The sequence below is a fragment of the Mesoplodon bidens genome, assembly GCF_964165515.1.
Source record: "Mesoplodon bidens genome assembly, chromosome: 3".
Taxonomy (NCBI): Eukaryota; Metazoa; Chordata; class Mammalia; order Artiodactyla; family Ziphiidae; genus Mesoplodon; species Mesoplodon bidens.
The window spans coordinates 138,744,386-138,767,648 of NC_138178.1; the positions used below are offsets into that span (position 1 = coordinate 138,744,386).

The 23,263-nt window shown below is 35.8% G+C and overlaps 1 protein-coding gene across 2 annotated transcripts in view; it reads left to right on the forward strand.

The window, feature by feature from the left end:
• The window catches only part of HIF1A (hypoxia inducible factor 1 subunit alpha), a 42,776-nt gene that overhangs the window by 5,446 nt on the left and 14,067 nt on the right, over window positions 1-23,263 (forward strand). The window contains exons 2-7 of one of the 2 annotated variants that reach the window (XM_081228352.1): window positions 11,991-12,069; window positions 14,531-14,721; window positions 15,235-15,380; window positions 15,466-15,550; window positions 19,920-20,032; window positions 21,427-21,629. In XM_081228352.1, coding sequence (XP_081084478.1) covers window positions 14,673-14,721; window positions 15,235-15,380; window positions 15,466-15,550; window positions 19,920-20,032; window positions 21,427-21,629 — 596 coding nt within the window. In that variant the 5' untranslated portion in view covers window positions 11,991-12,069; window positions 14,531-14,672. The remainder of the gene's footprint in view (window positions 1-11,990; window positions 12,070-14,530; window positions 14,722-15,234; window positions 15,381-15,465; window positions 15,551-19,919; window positions 20,033-21,426; window positions 21,630-23,263) is intronic. The other variant, XM_081228351.1, reaches the window with a different exon arrangement.

Here is a 23,263-nt window from a genome sequence, read left to right on the forward strand (position 1 = left end):
TTGGCGTCCCAGAAAGGGAGGCATTTAATCTTTATTTTTAACATGGACATTCTTTACTTCTGGTCAGTGTGCCCTTTTCTGTAATAATTAAAGCAGATGTACAGTGTGTATTTGATAGGCCACAGTCTGTTCTAGTTAGCATAAAATTCAAGTTAACTTATGTATAAGCCAGAATGATTTCCCCACACCTCAACATGTGAACATTTCTTTTGTCAGTCGCTTCCACTTGTTGACTATTGTGAATAGTGATTCTGTGAACATGGGTATGCAAATATCTCATTGAGATCTTGCTTTCAGTTATTTTGGATGTATACCCAGAAGTAGATTGCTGAATAATATGATAACTTAATTTTTTAAGGAACTGCCCGTACTGTTTTCTATAGTGGCTGCACCATTTTACGTTTCACCAACGGTGCACACGGGTTCCTATTTCACCACATCCTTCCCAACACTTGTTATTTTCTGTTTTTATGGTAGTAGGCATCATAATAGATTTGTTGAAGTGGTTGTGTTTTTAAGGGTTAGTTTGTGAATAATTAACCAACTTAAAACTAACAGCAGAGAACAGTTGCCACTGGAAGCTTTATCAGAAGCGAGGTTAAGCAACTCTAAAATGAGAATTAAGTTTTTCTAGTGACTTAGAAAGATTTGATGTGCCAGTACTTCTTCAGAAAAATACTTACTGTTTAAAATGGTCTCTACCTGTTCTATTGTTGATAAAGTCCCATTTCATTAGTAACTTGGTTTTAAAGAACTTAAAACTATAATTGAAATGACTTATTTTTATAAAATAACCGTTCCCAAGATGTTATCTTTTAGTCGTTCTGGTGATCTCACCTGTTATTTATGCGTGTCTTCATTTAAAAATTTCACTTGGTTATAATATTCAACATAAAGATTATTTCCAAGTATGATTTTCAAAATTTATTGTTTTGTAAATGGGACAAAAATTAGTGATGGAACATAACTTACTGTAGTTTTTGTAGTTCCACCAGTTGTTTTGAAAGTCACAATATATTTAAAGTGTCTACTAGCTAATATTGCAGTTTTCACTCATTAGCGACAGTTCTCTGTGCTTCTCCACTTTTCCTAATAGTTTGTGAGAATTTCTTTTTCCAACTGAATAATAGTATGGTAAAAAATAAACAGAAGGTTTAAAGGCAGAACGTTTAAGTCTTTGAGTTGGAATATATTTCTGTTCTTATATATAGATCTTTTCTCGTGAATTCAGATGCTAAGCAAATTTATTTGAAGTGACCCCTTCCCCTTTTTTCAGTTATAAAATTGAAACATGTTTCAATGAGCAAGATCACAAATAGACTGAATTTGAAACTTGTGATGTAAAAGAGATTACTGGCATACAGTGACCTCTTAAGTATTTAAATGAATAAATGAACAAAATGAAAGGATAACTGAATGAACAAAGAAAGCAGAGGAAGATTTTAAGATTTTTTAAAGGATTTTTTGGAAGTCATTATTGCTCTTCTATGTTGCACTTTTGATAGGAATTTTTCTTATGCTGGGGCATCTCTTGTGCTACTTTAGAACTTTCTTGAATCTTGAATTTTAATTTTTCATCACTTAAAAACATTTATAGTATCTATTAAAACCAGGTCAGAAAACACTTTTGTTAATAAATATAGCTAGGTAACATGTACTGGCCTTGAAAAGATCTCAGTACCCTATTTTAAGGTATGTTAAGGGTTAGTGCCTGCCAATTCTATGTATTTAGAACACCGAGTAAAAAGTTTACTAAGAGGCATGTATGGCTGGGAAAAATAAGCTAGGCAAATGTGGAAAATATCTTAACCCTTGTTTCATCTTTAGCAAACATTTCTTAAATCTACTCTAAACTTCCAGAAAGTTTAGACCAGTTTATATTCTCTAGCAGTATTTGAGAGTGCCCTTTTCTTGTACTTCATCATCATTAAAGTTTGTTTTTAATATGAAACACTGGGTTTGTAAGTGTATTAGGATTCTTTTTATTGCAAGTGATGAAACACAGCTCAAACTAGTTTGGGGGGTGCGGGCTGGGAGGCTGTTACTAGCTCACACAATCTAGCTTTGGTTTAAGGGACAGTTAGACCCAGAGTCTTAAGTGATGTCCTTAAAGTGTAATCTCAGGCTTTCTCTTGAACATTACTTGGTTTATATTTTGGTTGATTTGCATGTTGGCCTCATTCTGCCATTGACAAGCTATTAATATGGTATGAATTATGGCCACTAAGCATTCCCATGTCTGCATCCATAGAGTTTGTGATGATAAAAAAAAAAAAGAAAACTCCCTCTGTCTTCTAGTATCCACATATCAGTCTCTTGGATGAATGCCAGTTTCCCTGCTTGGACTATTCATTTCTAAATGTCAGTGGGGTTCCCTTATTACACGAGTCAAATGTCTTTTTGTAGATTATTTGATTGTCTTGATGTAGATTATTATTTATCTCCTTATACAGGACTCTTGATCAATACTGGGCTATAGGTTTTTGTTGCAAATCACCAGAATTCATATTCTGCAGAGTTCTCTATCAAGCCTAGTTGGTCTACAACTGTTCTTGCTGTGCCTTTGGGAAAGCTTAAAATCTCTTCTCTGGACTAAGGCTTTCATTTCTTTAAGAAAGTTGTAGTAATGAATGATTAATGGCTAAGAGGTTTGGCTGTAGAGGCTGGCTGCTTACTTTTTCACTTAAGCTGTGTAATCTTGCACAAGTTGCTTTACCTCTCTAGGTCTCACTTCGTTTATCCGTAAATTAGGGTAAGAGTAATTGCCTTATAGTATTGTTGTGAGGATAAAAGAGATATTAACCCATGTGGAACACTCATAACAGTTCTTGGCACAAAGTAAGGGCTTAATAAACTAGAAACCAATTGTATCCGTATTATTATTATATTTATTAAGTTGTTTTCAGAAGAGTTTCACTCCCTTGAAGTCTCATGGTATTATTTAGAATCCTTCAAACCTTCTTTAGGACAGTCTGACAAAGGCTGATGTCCTTTTGAGCCAAACCATCAGTGAACTTATAATAGTAGTAGAATAGTTGGTGGTGCTTTTCCTCTACATTGTTATTTTTCCATGAATGTCTGGCCTTTGAAAATTAAGTGAAGATACTTGTTTTTTTGTGTAGACAGGTTATTCTAAAATAATCATTTTCTACAGTGATAAGAGTAAAGGAAGAAGAATATTCTCAAGGATATTTGTTTGGCTGTTACAGGATGGGAAATTAAGAAAGCCTACTTTTCCATGCTCTTTTGATGTCAGAACTTCATTAAATGTCTATTTAGTCTGTTTGCAGAGGAGAGTTGGAAATTGCCTACCTTTGCAGGTAACATAGCTAAAATGTTTAAATGAGTTATGTGTCAAATCAGTAGAACCTTCATTGTGAGTGGAGGAAGGGATATTTTCTTGGATAATATGAAGAAGTTGATTTATCTCAATGATTCAAAAAATTTTTTCAACCCTAGACCACTACTCTAGCACCTAACCACCATGGCCTGTAACATATTATTGCACATTCATTTATTCAGCAGATATTTGTGCATCTAATTTGTCAAGCAGAGCAGTGAATTGTTGATGGCTCAGGCCATAGTTGAACATTCAGTTTTTGGTGTTAATTGATTCATCCATTATGTGTTCCATCTTCTATTTTTTAGTACAGTGGGATTTTAAGTTTGAGGTTCTTGCAAAATAATTGACTTTAGGATTGAAGTTTTTTTATTTATTTGTTTTATTATTTATTTTAATATCAACCATCACAGGAGTATCTTCTATAATTGTGTTTACAAATTTGCCAGTCTGCTGTGAGAATTTTCTTAGACACACACAAAAAGCACTCTCACAAAACAGTCTATTCATTTTTGCAGCTTTAAATGTTAGAAAGTTCTTTATCCCAGTATTTCTCAACCCTGACTGATGTTTAGATCTCTTCTGGAGCAAAGTAATCCTTGTGAACCTTTGAGATGTGCCCAGTGACCTCAATCTGTGTGTACCACGTTTAAAAATGTAACCCTGTTCCTTTTAGTGATCATTTGGTACCAATTTGATCATAAACAAATGCAACTTCAAACACAGAACGTTTCTAACAATGATAGAGATCTACATAGAGATCTTCTAGATGATCCATAACATGCTTTTTTCCTTTTCTTTTTCTTACATTGCCACCAAAATGAGAATAAGATTTAAAAATTCTTATAGCTTACGTTCAGCACTGCTTAACTCTATTGAGTAAACCCTGCCATGTTGTAACTCCCACTTATTACTCTCTGGAATTGCGTAAATTATGAAATCTGCCTTCTGTGTGACATCCTTTTCAAATATCTGAAGGTAGTTATCATGTCTCTTCCTTCTATTCCCAAGTAAAAACATCCTTAAATTTCTTTAATCTTTTAATTTAAATTTAAAAATTATATGTTAAGCATCTGATGTGTGGAAAGGCATCGGCCGTATTAAATACAGAGGCATCATTCCTAGGTGGAATCTGAGAGCTGCCACTTAATAATAGTATTACTTATCCTCTTTTTATAGACAAAGAAATGGGATCAGAGGGTTACTTGAGATTTTATTTGGTAACATTGGATGGATTGGTGTAGGTGGAAAATCAAGACATTTGCTTCAGAAGAACTTCTCTTTTGTCATCGTTTCCAGAAACTTCATCATGGTCAGGGCTTAGAACTAAACAGGAAAAATCTTCAGGGTGTGATTTCTGTGTGTATACCTTCATTCCATGTGATTTTTTTCCTACTATATAAGAAAACTTGATGATTATAACTTACGTATCTTGTTATATTTAAGCAAATAATTAAGGATACATTTTTCTGAGTATACACATGCATAAAGTTTAATGTCACTGACCTTGATTTCCAGTCTCAGTTCTACTACTATCGGAAAGCATATGATAAGGGAAACAGAAAGGCATTTACAAGCTGAGAGGGAGGTAATGCTAAGGGAGAAGAGTAGTAGAGTAGGTGATGTGATTTCGGGAAAGCCATTAACACACAGCTGTTACAGACAGTGAGTCTCAATCCTTTGATGTTTGTGGCATTCATAAGGAGTTTAAAAGGTGATTTATAAAAAATTATTTCAGAGAATTGAAAAAACGTCACACCATTATCACATTTTTCATTTGGTCATCTTTAAAGCCTAATTATGCTCTGATCTTTTTGAGGAAAATACTGGTTTTTACTAAGCACATACTTTATTACTGGCTTGTCATTGAGTGGTACCTCTAGCTTTTTATTCCCAGCAGTTGTACTTCGTTCTACATAGTATTGCCCAATCCACTCAGTTCAGTGTTCTGCCTGACAAACACAGTTATCATGGTATGTGTAGGTAGCTGCAGCTACAAATAAATTTTTCTCAGTTTTCAAATTTGCTGGCTAACCTGTTAAACTTCTGCTATAAGATCTGCTGATGGTTCTCAAACTTCTGTGGCTTAAGAATCACCTGGGTGTTTAATTAATATAAGGATTCCCAGGTACCCATCCGCAGAGGTTCTGATTTGGTAAATTTAGGATGGGACTCAGGAATCTGTAAACTTTACAAGCACCTATAAATGAAACACAAACCTTGAACAGCTAGGATTGCTCATCAGAATCATCTGGAAAATTCTTTTTTATTATTTTTTTTAATTGGACTTCGTCTATTTTTTCTTCCAGTTTTCTTGAGATATAATTCACGTAAAGCACTGTGTAAGTATAAGGTGGACAGCATAATGATTTGACTTATATACATCATGTAACGATTACCACAATAAGTTTTTCGAACATCCATCATTTCACATACATACAAAAATTTTTAAAAAGAAAAAAAGGTTTTTCTTGTGATGAGAACTCTTAGGATTTACTCTCTTACAAACTTTCATATATAACATACAGCAGTGCCAATTTATTAATCATGTTGTACACAGAAGAGTGTATTTTAAACTGACATGCCAAGCCTACAAGTTGAATTTCCAGGATTGGGATCTAGGTACAAAGATCTGGGGGGAAAAGTTTTATTGGTGATGGTGATGCAGACCACAGGTCAACCATTGATTAATTTTGTGTAAGTCCATATTGTATTTTATAGTTACTGAGTTCTAAGTATGTGGCTATGTTAATGTCTTAGAATCTGGATATGTTTTCTCTGTAAAGCATTTGGGCAGATTTTTAAAGAGAAGGTATTTAGTAGACAATTTTTGAGTGTTGATGAACAGTCTTTTACTTCTCTGGGCATTTTTGAAGGACACATAATGAAGTATTTTCTTAGAGCAGAGGGGTAATGCTAACTTATTAGCATTGCAGATTCTCAGGCCCCATCTAGCCCTTCAAATTGGAAACTCCGATTGTGAGGGAAGCTAAAGTTTGAGAACCTCCATCTTAGAGTAATAGCTTCACATTTTTAAAATGTATCTAGTACTTTATATATTGTAGGGGATCAAAGATTTTTTGAGAGGCTCGATACCAATTCTGAACTGAGAGAGTTGATTTTTAAATCACTAGTTAAGGATAATCTAAAAACAAAAGCATATTCTTTTTCCAAACAGAACTTCAATATACACAATCATTAAACAGATGTAAATCTATTAGCTAATTAATTTAATTAGTGCATAGATAGAACATTTACGTATTAATGCTATCTCAGATGTGATACAGATTTCATTTTCAGAATGTACTCTCTAATTTAAAAGTGATTCTTTTTTCCCCCTATTTATTTTACTGCAACATTAGAAAATCGAGTGTTAAAACTAAGCATTTTTGTGAGGTTGTTGGAAAGTGAATAATCCATCTTTCTCTAATTGTGGACATTTAAGAGATCTTAAGTTAGTAAGTTAGTAAGATAATTATCATCTAAACCAAGAAATTTTTAAGCTGCTTTCAAAAATAATACAAGTATATGTATTCTTTTTTTTTTTTTTTGCGGTACGCGGGCCTCTCACTGTTGTGGCCCCTCCCGTTGCGGAGCACAGGCTCCGGACGCGCAGGCTCAGCGGCCATGGCTCACGGGCCCAGCCGCTCCGCGGCATGTGGGATCTTCCCAGACCGGGGCACAAACCCGTGTCCCCTGCATCGGCAGGCGGACTCTCAACCACTGTGCCACCAGGGAAGCCCAGTATATGTATTCTTAATATTTTTTGTTATAAACCATTTCACCTGGCTTTTGGAATTTCAAATTAATTATGAAATGATGAATTTTCAAAATCTGAAAATTAGATTACAATGAGAAACTGAAAATACTGAATTATATTGCTTACTCAGTTTTACTTTCCATTCCCTGGAAAAAAATATGATTGCTCTTGCTTTATTCCAAAATGAAGAAAAAATTTAACTTGTTTTCAGTTAGTCTTTTTGGAAAACAAGTTTAAAAGGTGACTACTTCTTTCAGATTTTTCTGACAAGTGCAGGTGCACTGATAGTGTCAGTGGTAGTTCAGTGGTGGATTTTCTTAAGGAACAAAGTAATCTGTGATCCTGCCATCTTGAAACTGCTATTGTTAACGTGTAAACTTTGCTAACCCTTTATATATTGTATCTTTCTGGTTTTATCTGTGCATTCATAAGTTATACATTTATTTATATAATAAATATGCATTACATAGACACAGAGAGAAATGGATTCATACTCAAATTTTGTTGTAGAGCCTGCTGTTTTTGCATACTACTGTATTGTAACATCTTATATAAGTACAGATTAATTTTTGTAGACGTCGCCTTGTCTCCTAAAATTTTATGTTACTTGGTTTTGTGGGAAGATTATTTCTATGGCTAATGTTCTGTCAGTTAGGGGTTGACCCAGGTAACGACTATTGAATAAAGACAAGAAACAAAGACATATTTGTCCTAGAATATAAGCTCCATGGGGGTAGGAACTTGGTCTGTTTTGTTTATTGTACTATGTCCCATGCTGAGAACAGCATCTGTCTCATAGGAGATGACCAAGAAACATTTGTGGAATAAATGAATACATTCTCTAACATGAGTATCCTAAAGGTTCATTTTTAAATTTATTGATTAGAATTCAAAGACATTTTTCTGGAGAAATTAATTATAAATAATAGCTAGCTAACTGTCCTGAAAATTGAATTTGAAATGTCAAATTTTTGTTGATTTGTCCATTAAGAGGGATTTTTAAAAATTAAACATTATCTGAAGTATTCTGGTTTTGCAGCAATTACCAGATGGAAAATATAACAACAGATCCTATTTATGATGAGAATACTCCTAATAATAAATACAAAATACTTGTCTAAGGCTAACCCCCCTTGGGAAAAAAAGCCAGTAAGATTAGAAATCAACTTACTGAAAACTTTTGTGTCTTATGATAATAATTACAACACTTTCTAGGAAAAGATTATAGAAAATAAAAGGAATCAACTGTCATGTTTCCAGCTGGACTAGGAAGACATAAATGCGATAAAGGTATTGATTTAATTGGTTAACAACATTAACTATAACTCATGCATTTTCCTGACATAGATTGCAGTGATAGGGGAAGTAATCTTAAACTTCAAGCTTCTTTTTAGCAGATAGGTATTCTAGTTTCTCAGCTCTCTCCCTATGCTCTAAATCGCTTCTCTGTCAAGATCACTTACTCTCCTTGGTGATGGTATCGGTGCTATTCACTGTTAACACCGCTTGGTGAATTTTTTTTATTTTTAGCTTTTTTTTTTTTTCCATCCTAACATCTAGTATGGTTACTTATATTTGAAAGTGCATATCCAGATAATCGCAGTAAATCCAAATAGTATGCCTTGTTCCCAGTACTGACATTGTTATGCTGTTTAACTATGATTGTAATCTATAGGATCACAGGAATGCTGGTGAATCACAAATTCAGTGATACCAAAAAAGAATGTTGAAGGGGCAGTTAACCTTCCATGGACCGAAGTTAAAGTCAAATAGCAGATTTGGGCCAAATACTTGAAGCCACTTATGCACATGCCTACTAAAAACACAAAAATGAACGAGGCAGTCTCCTGCCTCCAGGAAGCTTTAAGGACTGTAGAGGAACATAAATATAGCAAAATAACCAGAGTGGTCGGATCTAGGGGAGAGGAGCAGTTTTTGGAAGACAAAACAGAGACAAAGTGATGATGGAATGGAATCTTGAAAGTTTCTCACATAAATTTACCAAGTTACATATTGAGAAAGATACCCCAGCAGAGAGAGTGGAGTGAGTGAGCCATAAATGAATAAAATACTATGCTTTTGCGTAACTACAATGTGGCCGAAGAAATGTGGGAAATGATGAGGATGAAGAGATGGGCAGGAAACTAGCTAAAGGAGGGTTTCATCTGAAAATAATTAGACTTTGTTCTATGTACCTTTGATGGGATTTTAAGCAGGACATAATATCAGAGTTCTTAGTTTGGAAGTATCATTGTGGTAGTAATTTGAGGGCGAAATTGAATGAAAATGATGGTGCAGATTAGTTCAGTCAGTGGTTCCTAAATCTCACTGTGTATCATATACATTTTGGGAGTTTTAAAAAACCCAGATTTGGGGGCCCTACTTCAGATCTACTGAATCAGATTTACAAGGTAAGGCCCAGAAGTCTGAAATATTGACTGTCCCCAAGTAATTACAATGCAGCTAGATCAGCATTTGGGAATATCTCGTTAGGTAACTATTTCAGTAGACTAAGTGGGAGGCTGGTTATGCTCCATGAGGGCTGTTCTGCTTATCACTATATTCCTAGTACTTACACAGTGCATGGTACTTGATAAATGCTCAATAAATATTTATTGAATGAATAGTTCTTGAATGAAGATGGTTATTCTGAGGTTCAGGAAGGCCACTTCCCATCTAGTGTTTTGGTTCTCTAAAGAGTTATGATAATTAAATGAGCTAATACATTAAAGCATTATATTTATGTGAAAGCAATACACAGTGCCTAGCACATAATAAGTGCTCAATAAATGTTAGAAGGGGGGAAAATTCTCTTCATCTTTTCTCTCATGGTACTTTGTGTAAATAGGTATCTTGGCAATTGGTTTATGCCTGACCAGAGCTCCTGAAGTAAGTATGCAGATTGGTTTTACTTTGGGGAACTGGATGTTAAGCAAATAAAAAAACAGCAACAATAGTGAGCTTAATATGTTCAAGTTAAGTACAGAGATGCTCCTCTGCACAAATTAAAAATAAAGTCTAGTGGGAGTATATGAGTTGATTAGATTACTGATTCTCTCCCCTTAGTGGCTGGCAGTACCCATTAAAGGGTGCTTTGCCTTGAACAGGTAGTCGGTGGGGCACAAAGGATTGCCATTGTTAGATGCCTTTCAGTTAGAATTTTGGATTTATAAGCAGACTCCAGGAAAGAGCCTGGCCATGAGTTCCTCTGAATAGCTTAGGGTCAGGTCCTAAATTCCAAAGCCAACCCCTATACCTCTCTTTTATGTCTTTGGAGATGTAAAGTAGACAAATTTTCAACTTTATAATAATGGCCTGGACTTACAAATACTTAACTTGGTTATTAAAATGAGTTTCTGAGAGGCAGCATAGTCTAGTGTTAATAGCATGGTTTCTAGAGCCAGACTGCTTAAGTTTGAATATAGGCTTACCATTTATTAACTGTGTAAACGGGTAAACTATTTATCCAGGTTCCATTATCTGTAATATGGTGATGATATAATGATTTAAATAAGTTAATAGGTGAAAAACATTTAGAATACCACTGTGTACATAGTACGCACCATGTATAGATGTTTAGATTTAAAGCTGCAGGCCAAAATGCCAACTAAAGAATGAAAATTTCCTTGGAATTTCCTCTGACCTGAGACATTAAGAAGTACAGAGCAGTTAAAACAATGAGATATACAAATTTCATCTCTCAGCTTGGCAAAAATTAAAACAATAAAAAAGACCCATAATATATATTACCACAGAACACATGGGCAAATAAATACACATTCATGGGTTGGCAGAGACAAAAATGGAAACAGATCTTTTTGGAAAGGATAACTTAAATGCCACATCCTTTAGATCATGGAATTTCACTTCAGAATGTCTATCTTACAGAAATACACAAGAAGTGCAAAACAACAACAACTTGTACCTTCAGGGCCAGAAAGAATTTTTAAAGCTGCAAATAATAGAGCTGAGAGATTTTTTAAAAATTTATACCTTAACTTTATTAGAAATGTCTGATCATCTGTTAACATTTCGAATGATTATGATCTAACTTCAGTTCTTAAAGTCGCCAATATTTACAATTAGGAATGCCAACAGGCTTTTCTTGTGCAATTAGTAGACAACACAGATGAATTAACATATATGCAATTATTTTTTGTTCTTATTAATCTGAAGAATAATAGGCTTTCTCTGTAAAATGGCTATTGCTTATTCATGAACTCTGTACACAAGAAGCTTAATAAGACAGCAGCTCTAAATGTATTTCCTATACAAAATCATATGAAGATATAACTACTAGCTTCTTGTCCAGTATTGTATGCTAAATAATGAAATAGTAAGTATGTGAAAACTATAGTACCACAAAGATTAAGCTATACTGCTAGTTTACTCAAACATTGATTCTAAAATGGTCATGGAAATGGGTAAGCAAACTATTCAAAAGACAGAATTTTTACTGTACTCTTGACTGATTTCTAGTGTGACTATCTTTACTTGATCTGTACTTAATAAAAACAACATAGATGGAATTGGTAATTTAGAGAATAACAGTGCCCTTATTTGCATGCTAAAAATCTGCCTGTTCTGGTCTACAAAACTTTTATTGTGCCATCTAAATAGTAAGTAATAAATAGTACAGGATTCATCTTTGTGGGACCTAGATTCCATGCTCTACCAGAAATAATTCGTGGTCAATAGTACTGTAATTCTGTGGGGTATGAACTGATAAAAAGAGCCTTCCTGTGAGTTGACAAGAAGCTGGGCAGTTTAGATGCTAAAACTGTTAAGAATTTTGGAAGTTTTAGCTTTAAGCTGAGAAATGTTTTAAGAGCTCCTGTAGTCACATGTGAAGAACATCAGATAAATTTCTTCATTAAATCTTTATTACAGGTCTCCTGATTGCTTTATGTCTAGATTGATTATGAATAGAAGACATACTGATTTTCATCACCTTCTTCATCTAATTTAGGTTTGTCAACTCTTGAGATATCATATTACTTGTTTTATTGAGGCTTACTTTTTTTTCCAAAATCCTGGCTCATGCTCAAATTCTTATTCTCACAGTCTTCACTAGCTTAAATATATTATCCTTTAAATGTTCTATCCAAGCTCACATTTCTAATGGATTTGTCTTATAAAACGTGGTTGCCATATCTTGGACATTCATTATCTTCAAAGTTCTGAACAATACAACTATTTCTAAAGATATAGAGATAATCCATCAGCATGGTTAGCTTGATCAGATGCCCTTTAAAAGCATATAGCATGTAATATAAGGATTTAAGTTTTTCACCAGGTGTTTCAGTTGGGTAGTAATTTGTTGGTAGCTTAGATTTGGTTGAGTAATTAAAAGAAAGAGGGCTTAGTAAATCTGGTGAAAGTTGCTGATTAAATTCTGATCACCTGCACTAATTGTGGCATTTGAACCAATATTCAGGTTTATCATGAGATCATTGATCATCACTGTTTTTTTGGTGATTTTACTTGAACCAGATAGAAATCTGTTTCCCACTCCACTGCTGCCTCTTACCTGCCAATTCAAAAGGGAAAAGAAGTGAGAGAAACAGTATCTGAGATGCTAGGGCCAATAGGGACACACTAGATGTCTCCCCCACCCCCAGGAACTTCAGGATATGTATAAGATAGGTTTTTTAAACTTTTATTATTGTACATTTTAAAGTTCAAATTTAATACATTTACTTAAAATCAATGAGAACAATGAAGTTCTAATGCAAATAAAAAATGAAGTTGTAGACTGAGGACACTTGGATTTTCATGTTAGACTTATAGCATCGAATATATTTTTGTGTTTTTTAAAAATTCTACAGCATTGAGAAAATCCTGATTCACATAGATCAGTAGTTATAAGTAGTAATAATTTTTAATAGCTCACCTTCAATCTCAAGGTATTCAAGTTAAATTGATCTAGTTGCTTGAATTGAAATTTTTGTATCAAAGTTCACTAATAATAGCAAATGTTCACATTCCTTATTAAAGTATAAAAGTCAGATGAGCACACAAACTTGAGCAGGTGCTAAAACTATATCATCACTATTGTCACAACACCGCTGCTGGAATTTCACTTTGTAATTATACAGCATAACAGGAGCATACTCTGAGAATGAAGAGCCTTGCTTGTTTTTGAGAATGTTACTTTTATGATTGAACCTCATAACTTTGTAGATCATTGGAGGGAGGAGAGATTTAAGGTGGAGACAATCATGTGCTTAATTCACAGAATATAAGGAAGATTAAGTGAAATAATGCTGGCAAGGTTCTTAGCACAGTGCTAAGTGCTCAATAAATGGTAATGGCTATTTTCAACATTTAATAAATAATTGATTTAATTGGATTAGGTTGAGGGTCATAGGAGAGCAGCTGAGTATTTGAGGTAGAAGCAGCATTCTCCATTAAGAAGATAAAGCCTTGTGGAAGAGCAAAGACTTAAGTAAAAAAAAAAAAAAAAACACCTGTGTTGAAATCCTGTCTGCTACAGCATGGCTACTTTTAACCTACTGAATCCCAGTTTCCTCATCCGTAAAATAGGGATAATATTTAACCTGTTTACAGGTTGTTATGAGAGAACTAGTACAGGATAGTGTTTGACACATAGTAGGTTTTAATAAACAATAGCTATTAAAGAAGAAGCTAAGGATAGAACCAGGTTAGCCTTGTTTACCTTCAGCTGGGTCAGGAGGCATAGGTAGTGCTACACAGTAAAGCAAAGGAAGATGGCTCTGCTTGGATGACTTATGAAAATCTTTCTGACTGATTTTATTCTTGGAAGAGTTCCCTAAAGACATATGATTACATTGACACCCTTATTAGTTTTTCTTAAACTGTTCTCTTAAATTCTTAGTATTATGCCACATCATTTTTTTCTTCCATACGCCTGCATTTATTTGGTACCTTTTGTGCCAGTAATACTGAATAGATAAGGGGTTGATGAAGGAGTAAGCAAGCTGAAAACAGTAGCTGATTATAGATGCTGATATAAATTCCTGTAGCTCATAGTCAGTATTGCTCATGTGGTAGCATAGAGGGTAAAAAGTCTCTAAGTTGAGACCACTTTTGAATGGCTATGAAAGTGCAGCCTTAGATGTACAGGCTACTTTTAAGATTTTGGCCAGTCAAAAACATCGTCTCCAATTTGATGTGCCAGGGAGGAAACACTTGCTTTGGACAGGTGTGAAGCTTCACCTTGGACTTCTTGTGAGAGTTCCTTTTGTCTGCAGTAATCCAAAAATTTGTGTAGCTGTCTTTAAAAAAATACATTTATGTAGTAGGATAAATCGCTATATAATTTAACTACATGGCATCTTCTTATCCTTTCATGGTAAGCAGAAAAATATAAAATGAGTTTTATTCAAGCAAACGCAAACTAACGTATTGTCTTTTTTCTCTCCTCCTCCTCCTCTTTTGTTAAATAGGATAAGTTCTGAACGTCGAAAAGAGAAGTCTAGAGATGCAGCCAGATCTCGACGAAGTAAAGAGTCTGAAGTTTTTTATGAGCTTGCTCATCAGTTGCCACTTCCCCATAATGTGAGCTCACATCTTGATAAGGCTTCTGTTATGAGGCTTACCATCAGCTATTTGCGTGTGAGGAAACTTCTGGATGCTGGTGAGTTGTTTTACAAGGACATGATAGGTCTAAAAATTAGAAATCAGAAGTAATTGGAAATTACTTTTAGAAGGTGGTCATACTCTCACTTCTTTTGTAACATGATATCCTTTTTATTGCCTGCTTTTAAAGCTTCATTCAGGAATTTTAAGATATTGGCCTCCCTCCCCCTTTTTCTCTTGCTGCACTTACCTACCTACCTACCTACCTACCTGTATCTATCTTACTTTTAATGACATGACCCTTCTCTTTTCAGTGGTTTGCCTTGCTTCATTAGTTTAAATAATCATTAAAAGCCCCTGGCAAATCTAATTTTAGTCTTCCTGTCCTGTGGCCTTGACTGTTTTGTGTTAAAAGAATGACAGGAGAAAAAATTTAAATATATAGAAAAAATATATGCTGCATGTATTAAATAAAGTATCTGGGGAAAACTTTATAAAAACATCTGAATATTACTATCATTTAAGTATAACTTTTTAACTAATTATTTTTTTCTTCTTGTGCTTTTTTTAGGTGATTTGGATATTGAAGATGAAATGAAGGCACAGATGAATTGCTTTTATTTGAAAGCCTTGGATGGTTTTGTTATGGTTCTCACAGATGATGGTGACATGATTTACATTTCTGATAATGTGAACAAATACATGGGATTAACTCAGGTAAAATACCCACATATTAAGAGCCCTTCTATATGTATTTATGATTTTATGTTATAGGTCTAATTTTTTTTTAATGTTTTTACAGTTTGAACTAACCGGACACAGTGTGTTTGATTTTACTCATCCGTGTGACCACGAGGAAATGAGAGAAATGCTTACACACAGAAATGGTGAGAAGAAAAGTTTATTGTTTGATTTATTGTGACAGGTGGTTTTACCTAATTGGATACTGTCACTAATTTAAAAATTTTGCTGTTGTAACCTAAGGCCAAACCTCATTTCATGCTTAATAAAATGTTACTCTATTCTTTGTTAAGTCCATGTTATTCTATTTTTTAGGAATTTCATAAAAATACCTAAATTTTTTAAAAAGCCCACCTAATCCATAAATAATTATACAAATATAAGAATTGATAAAATGGAAAAATAAATAAAAATCAGGACCAAGGAAGTTAATTTAGAATGTAACTTTAAGGCAAGGGCAAGTCATAATACAAATAATAGGATTTTAGACAGTTATTAAAGTTGAGGTGCCAGTTTGGGTTCAAGCTTCTAAATGCCCAAGAAAAAGAAAAAGTTTCCCCAATTTTAAAGAGCATAACTGCTGTCTGACCCCTCAGGTTGTTCACAATAATTTGAGACTATGCAGTTCAGTTAGAAAGTATTACATTATGGATGCCTCCACATTAGCAGTAACAAAAAAGACCTGCTCGGACCTTTAACTCAGGAATGAATTGTTAAAAATAATCAAATGTTTGGGAGCTTCCCTGGTGGCGCAGTGGTTGAGAGTCCGCCTGCCGATTCAGGGGACGCGCGGTTCGTGCCCCAGTCCGGGAGGATCCCCCGTGCCGCGGAGCGGCTGGGCCCGTGAGCCATGGCTGCTGAGCCTGCGCGTCCGGAGCCTGTGCTCCGCAGCGGGAGAGGCCACAACAGTGAGAGGACCGCATGTCGCAAAAAAAAAAAAAAAAAAAAAATCAAATGTTTCACGATTTGGGAGAAAAGTACCTTGTGAACTACCAAAAACTGAATTAAAGTCTTTTCACACCTGTGACTTTTTTTTTTTTTTTTTTGCGGTACGCGGGCCTCTCACTGTTGTGGCCTCTCCCGTTGCGGGGCACAGGCTCGCGACGCGCAGGCTCAGCGGCCATGGCTCACGGGCCCAGCCGCTCCGTGGCATGTGGGATCTTCCCGGACTGGGGCACAAACCTGTGTCCCCTGCGTCGGCAAACGGACTCTCAACCACTGCACCACCAGGGAAACCCACACTTGTGCCTTCTTAAACAGAGTATATGGATCATAATTTGATCTTTCTTTCATGACTCAAAAGTTACCACACTGAAAATTTGTCATTTTGCTCTGTGGTTGTTCTTTGCAGCTCTCCCATTTAAGTGTAAGTTTGTTTGCTTCTACATTAAACAACCTCATTTATATTTCTTTGTTAATCATTTTTTATGGTTTTCTGTTTAATCTCACCTCATTTATACTAATAGTTAACATTTATTGAGAGATTACTCTGTGCCAGGACACTGTTTTCTGAATTTTATGTGCTTTAACTCCTTTAAAAACCCTGTGAGGTTAACTATTTCTATTTTACTGAGGAAACTGAGTTACAGAGTTATTGAATAACTGGCTGAAGATTACTTGGTTAATAAACAGCAGAGTAAGGGTTAAACTAAGGTAGACTGGCTCAAGTCCACACTCCGTAGTACTTTAGAGCTCTTTTCATGTTCACCAACTCTCACTACATTCTACTGCCATTTCTCACCTTGGAGCCCTCTTCAGTTATTTAATTTCATGCCGTGTTCTTACTGTGAACTTGGAAAGCAAATGAATACTTTTTAGAATTCTGTGTAAAGGAGGAGTAAATATACTCTAAGCAAGGACCTAAGTGGGCTGTTGATGAGTTTAATATACTGTTTACACTTTGAGGTTTGTATTGGCAGCTCAGTGCTTCCCTTGGGCTAGACTATAAATGCATGGATATATGGAAGTCTTGATTTGGTAATGATGCTAATGCATTATTCTAAATCAGATATAGTCTACTTATTATAGCTTAAATGTATGTTTTTAACCAAATTTTTTTTTTTTTTTTTTTTTTTTTGCGGTACACGGGCCTCTCACTGTTGTGGCCTCTCCCGTCGCGGAGCACAGGCTCCGGACGCACAGACTCAGCGTCCATGGCTCACGGGCCCAGCCGCTCCGCGGCATGTGGGATCTTCCCAGACCGGGGCACGAACCCGTGTCCCCTGCATCGGCAGGCCGACTCTCAACCACTGCGCCAGCAGGGAAGCCCAAGCAAATGTTTTTTTAAAGCACATGAACATTCAAAGCACACGTGCTCTCTTATTATAATAAATCTGTCATTTAGTTATGAACATTTAAAAAAAATCATTCCTAATGTTAATGAATTTTTGATATTTTGTTGGGAAAGAAAAATGCAGATTTTCACTTTTAGCAAAGTGGGGCTGCTGCAATGCATCACACTAAGAGCCTGTGGTATTGTTTATACAGCATAGTCCTATTTCATTTAAATTCTAAAAATAAAATTTAGAGTTCATTAAATTATTATAAAATATTTATTTTTATAGGGCTAAAATCTTAGTTGTTTAAAAACTTTTTTTCATTAGGAAAATGCTAGTACTTTTCACTTACCATAGTTTTTAAATTTATTAATATCTTCATGTCCCAGTTCAAAGGCTTTGGGTTCCCAAAGGTCAGTCCAATTCAAGTTTAGATTTTGAAGGACTGAAAATACCCCAAAGAATTTACATGTGGATCTCTGCTGCTACCACAACGCCCACCCCCGACACACACACATCCCTAATACCATCACCAAGACCATTATGGTTCTTGTGGTGTCTTTTTAAAATCCACTTTCAAATGCTTCTAGGGAGGGCAAATTCAGTCCTATTTAAGTAAACTCAAATAACTTGTATCAGCACCAAGACTGCCCCAACTTGCCTATATTCCGTAATTGTGAGTATGAACTAGAACTCTTCTTTCTCAAGAGTCCAGTATTTCTAGCTAAGCAGCCTAAATTTAAACATATTATCTTGTTTCTTTTCCACATGTTACTTTTCTTTCAATATACTAGCCTTAAAATCTCTAGGTCTTTTTAAAAAAGTTCTCTTCTCCCTTATTTCCATTAATCTTTGAGTTTTTATAGATTCTACCTCTTCATTTGTCTTTTGTCACCCCTTCTTTTCACTTCTACTGCGTGCTGCTCAGCCCCTCATTACCATCATTGTATTCTAATTCTAACATATCATATATATTGCTGCTAGATTAATGTTCCTGAAGTTCCTATTGTGCTTCCCAACTCAAAATTTTTAGAAGCTGCATTTTGTATATTTAAGGCTGGACTCCTCATTGTGGCATCCATGGCCCTCTGTAGTTATAGCCCTAACCATCCCTTCTAAGTTTGTCTCATTACTCCTCTGCATGTACTTTATATTATAGTCAAACTGGACTATGCACTGTTTCCCAAATATGTGCTGTTTTTTCTCACCTCTGTTTTTCATTCTCTTCCTTCTGTCTGGAATACTCTTCTTATTCATCTCTACTTACTGAAATTCTAATCTCTATTTTTCTAAGAAGGACTTTTTGGTTTCCCCTTGACTAGAAGTTATCTTCTAATCTCTCTCTGTACTCCTTTAAAGAGTTCTTGTAAGCCTTGGGCGCTTACTCTACATCGTATTGTTGTCATTGTTGGCCTCACTACGTATACTCAATCTTTAACTTCTTCAGGACAGGCATTGTGTCTTGTTCATCTTTATATTGCCTGAAGTATCTAGTCCAGATCCTGAATAATGAATATTTTTGTATTTGTTGTGAATCAGACTGATCAGCGAAGAGGAGAAATCAAGTTGCTGTTTGTTTAGTCACCTGAGTCTAATCTCATTTTTTTAGTTATCTGAGGCTTGGAATGGGAGTAAATAGACTTGAGTTTATTTAAATCTAACTTTGCTTTGAAAAGTCATTCAACATGTTTTTTTTTTTTTTTTCCTAGTAACAAAGTACAGATAATTTCCTTTTTGCTTTACAGGAAGATTTAAGAAAAATCAGATATGTAAAAATGTTACTTGCTATTGAAAAGAAATTTTCTGTTTTAAAAGTTAATATACAGAATATTTATTATAAATTGAGCTAGCACATCTAGTAAAAGTTTGGAGGAGTTTGCTGAAGTTCATTTTTTGGGTGTGCTTTGTACACTGATAACACAGTTATAGGGCAAATTCATACCATGTTTATATTTCTTTGTAATTTGACCAACCTTACTGGCTTGAATGTGAAATGATTAGCTGCTATCCCAAATATGGATTCTCATCCCACCAACTCAGGGAATCACTACTACTGTGAACCCATTACTTACTAGAAGTGTGTTAAATCCCTTGGGTGTGTTAGAATGCGCAAAGCAGTTGTGCTCATGTTGACACTTTTCATTGAATAGCACCTAGGTGCTGGGGACTATGCTACACTTACTGTAATAAATTTATGTGTTTAATTATGTTTTTTAACTTTATTTCATGTTTTCATTAGGCCTTGTGAAGAAGGGTAAAGAGCAAAATACACAGCGGAGCTTTTTTCTCAGAATGAAGTGTACCCTAACTAGCCGGGGAAGAACTATGAACATAAAGTCTGCAACATGGAAAGTAAGTAAAAATGATCTGTGAATGCACTTGATTTATAGATAAATTAATACATCTTGACATTTCTAGTATTAAGACAGCATTGGAGGAGTTCCCTGATGGCGCAGTGGTTAAGAATCCACCCGCCGGGCTTCCCTGGTGGTGCAGTGGTTGAGAGTCCGCCTGCCGACGCAGGGGACACGGGTTCGTGCCCCAGTCCGGGAAGATCCCACATGCCGCGGAGCGGCTGGGCCCGTGAGCCATGGCCGCTGAGCCTGCGCGTCCTGAGCCTGTGCTCCGCGGGAGAGGCCACAACAGTGAGAGGCCCATGTACCACAAAAAAAAAAAAAAAAAAAAAAAAGAATCCACCTGCCAATGCAGGGGACACGGGTTCGAGCCCTGGTCCGGGAAGATCCCACATGCCGCGGAGCAACTAAGCCCGTGTGCCACAACTACTGAGCCTGTGCTCTAGAGCCTGTGAGCTGCAACTACTGAGCCCATGTGCCACAACTACTGAAGCCCGCATGCCTAGAGCCTGTGCTCCGCAACAAGAGAAGCCACTGCAATGAGAAGCTCGTGCACCGCAACGAAGAGTAGCCCCCAATCGCCACAACTAGAGAAAGCCCATGCGCAGCAACGAAGACCCACTGCAGCCAAAAATAAATAAATAAATAAATAAAATTAAGACAGTATTAGAACTATGAGGGAAAAACTTACTGTTCCTTGGCATTTATAGATTTAACATCCAAACAGTGTAGTGATTCACCAGTTTGAGGCATGAACTTAAGTTATGTGCATTGTGACACTACTGGCTTTGCCAACCACCCAGTGTTTGAATCTTGATAGAGATTAATTTTCTATTCATTGTTGTATCATTTCTTTGCTCAGTGTTGAAACACAGTCATCAGATCAAAAAATAACCATCAGGGCTTCCCTGGTGGCGCAGCGGTTGAGAGTCCGCCTGCCGATGCAGGGGACACGGGTTCGTACCCTGGTCTGGGAAGATCCCACATGCCGCGGAGCGGCTGGGCCCGTGAGCCATGGCCGTTGAGCCTGCGCGTCCGGAGCCTGTGCTCCGCAATGGGAGAGGCCACAACAGTGAGAGGCCCACATACCGCAAAAAAAAATAAATAAATAAATAAATAAATAACCATCAAACAGTGACCAGATAAGTGAAAAATCAGCTCAGATTTGTATGAAGGCAAATTTTTTAAAGAGTAATCTTACGGTGCCTGAGGAGTAGGTCATGGGTGGTGTTGTAGGGAAAACATTTATTGATTTTCAAAAATGTAGTAATCTACTAATGACAATAAATTTTATCAAAGCTTACTTGCCATGTCAGACTCAACTGTCTCTGCATTTTGTTTTTTACTAGGATAAATTTTTTAAAAAACTGCTTTGTTTTTCTTCATACGTAGGTACTTCACTGCACAGGCCATATTCATGTATATGATACCAATAGTAACCAATCTCAATGTGGGTATAAGAAACCACCTATGACGTGCTTGGTGCTGATTTGTGAACCCATTCCTCATCCATCAAATATTGAAATTCCTTTAGACAGCAAGACTTTTCTCAGTCGTCACAGTCTGGATATGAAGTTTTCGTATTGTGATGAAAGGTAAATGAAATATAAAATATAACTTGAAATTTTTAATTAGTCCACAGAACGGTTTTTAACTATTAACTGTAATAAAGACTATGTATGCTTTCTTCCACTTAAGGTGAATACAACCATACATCCTAGAATTTAGTTAAATTAACTTTATAGATTAATTCAGCCACATTTATTGCACATTTACTATGTACCATACATACTTACTCTAGCAGGTGCTATCCAGAGATTATTAAGATGAGGTCTTTTTCCTTTAGGGGTTCTAATTTATTTAAAGAAAAAATAAATATATTTCAGAGATATACAGTGCATAATTTGAGGAAGGATTACTTCTGTTTGTGGATTAGAAAGGAAAGTCTTTGGTCATCTCCTCATCCTACATATTTTTCCTGAGCAGCTTCATCCTTGCCCATGGTTTCTATTGCTGTTTCTCAAATTTCTACTCATAACTATTTCCATTTAATTGCCAATTTGATATTTTTATCTGGATATTCTTCTGTATTATAAACTAAATATTTCTGTACTTGACTGAAACACTCCTACCCCTAAACAACAACTTCAAAAACAGCTTTTCCTCTTTTAATGCCTGTCACGATTAATATACCACTGTAGACACATGACTCCAGCAAACATTGGGAAGTCGTCCTTAACTTTTCTTTTGCTTTCATTATCTACACTCCGTTGGTTCCTAAATCTTAATAGATTTACTATCTACATATACCTCCTGATCCATTCCCTCCTTCCACTCTTTGCTTTCCTGCCATTGAGTTCTTCAGCTTATTATTACCTTTGGCTTGAACTGTTGCCATAGTCTCCTAACTGCATCTCTGCCAACAGAGTTGTGCCCTTTTAATCTCATCCAGGTTTCCAAGAAGTGGACTTCCTCATGTGAAAATCATATCATGTCATGTGAAAATGCCTCAGTTGCTTCCCTTCATCTTCACACACAAAAAAACTTTTGTTTATAAAAAATATTGTAAGAGCAGGAGATTTTTATTTATCAAAGGAAGACATACATTTTGAAAAGCTGAAAGAAAAACAGACCTATACAATAAATCTCAACTTCTTAGTATGGCAAGCAGAGATATTTATGATCTGGCCCCTGCTGACTTCTCCATATTAATCAGGAGGAGGGGAAGACCCCTTCTGATGTGGCCCCCAACACCCTACAGCCAGAGAACTCCACATGCTGTTTTTATTGTCTTAGTGCAATGATGGTTTCCTCAACTCCAAACACGTACTTAGCTTCCAAGAGCCACCTACTGCATCTACTTGTAGAGCTTTCCTTGTTTCTTTAAAAAACTACCGTTCCTTGTACATATTCTGTCATAACCTTTTCTCAGCTTTTGTAATTATTTGCTTGGTTGTCCCATTTTTTACTATAAGACTGTGTAACACAGTGGCTGAAGGCATAGGTTCTGTACCCAGACTACTAAATTCTGACTTTGCTGCCTATATCCAGATGATCTTAGACACATTACTACTTTTCTTTGAGCATCAGTTTGTTTAGAGTATAATACATGTATCTGTATTATCTTCAACTTGAACATTATGTGAGAAAACCAATTTAAAGCCCTTAGCTCTAACATGAAGTGGATAAGAAGCCCCGGCCCTACTGGACAAGAAAATGTGACAGAGCA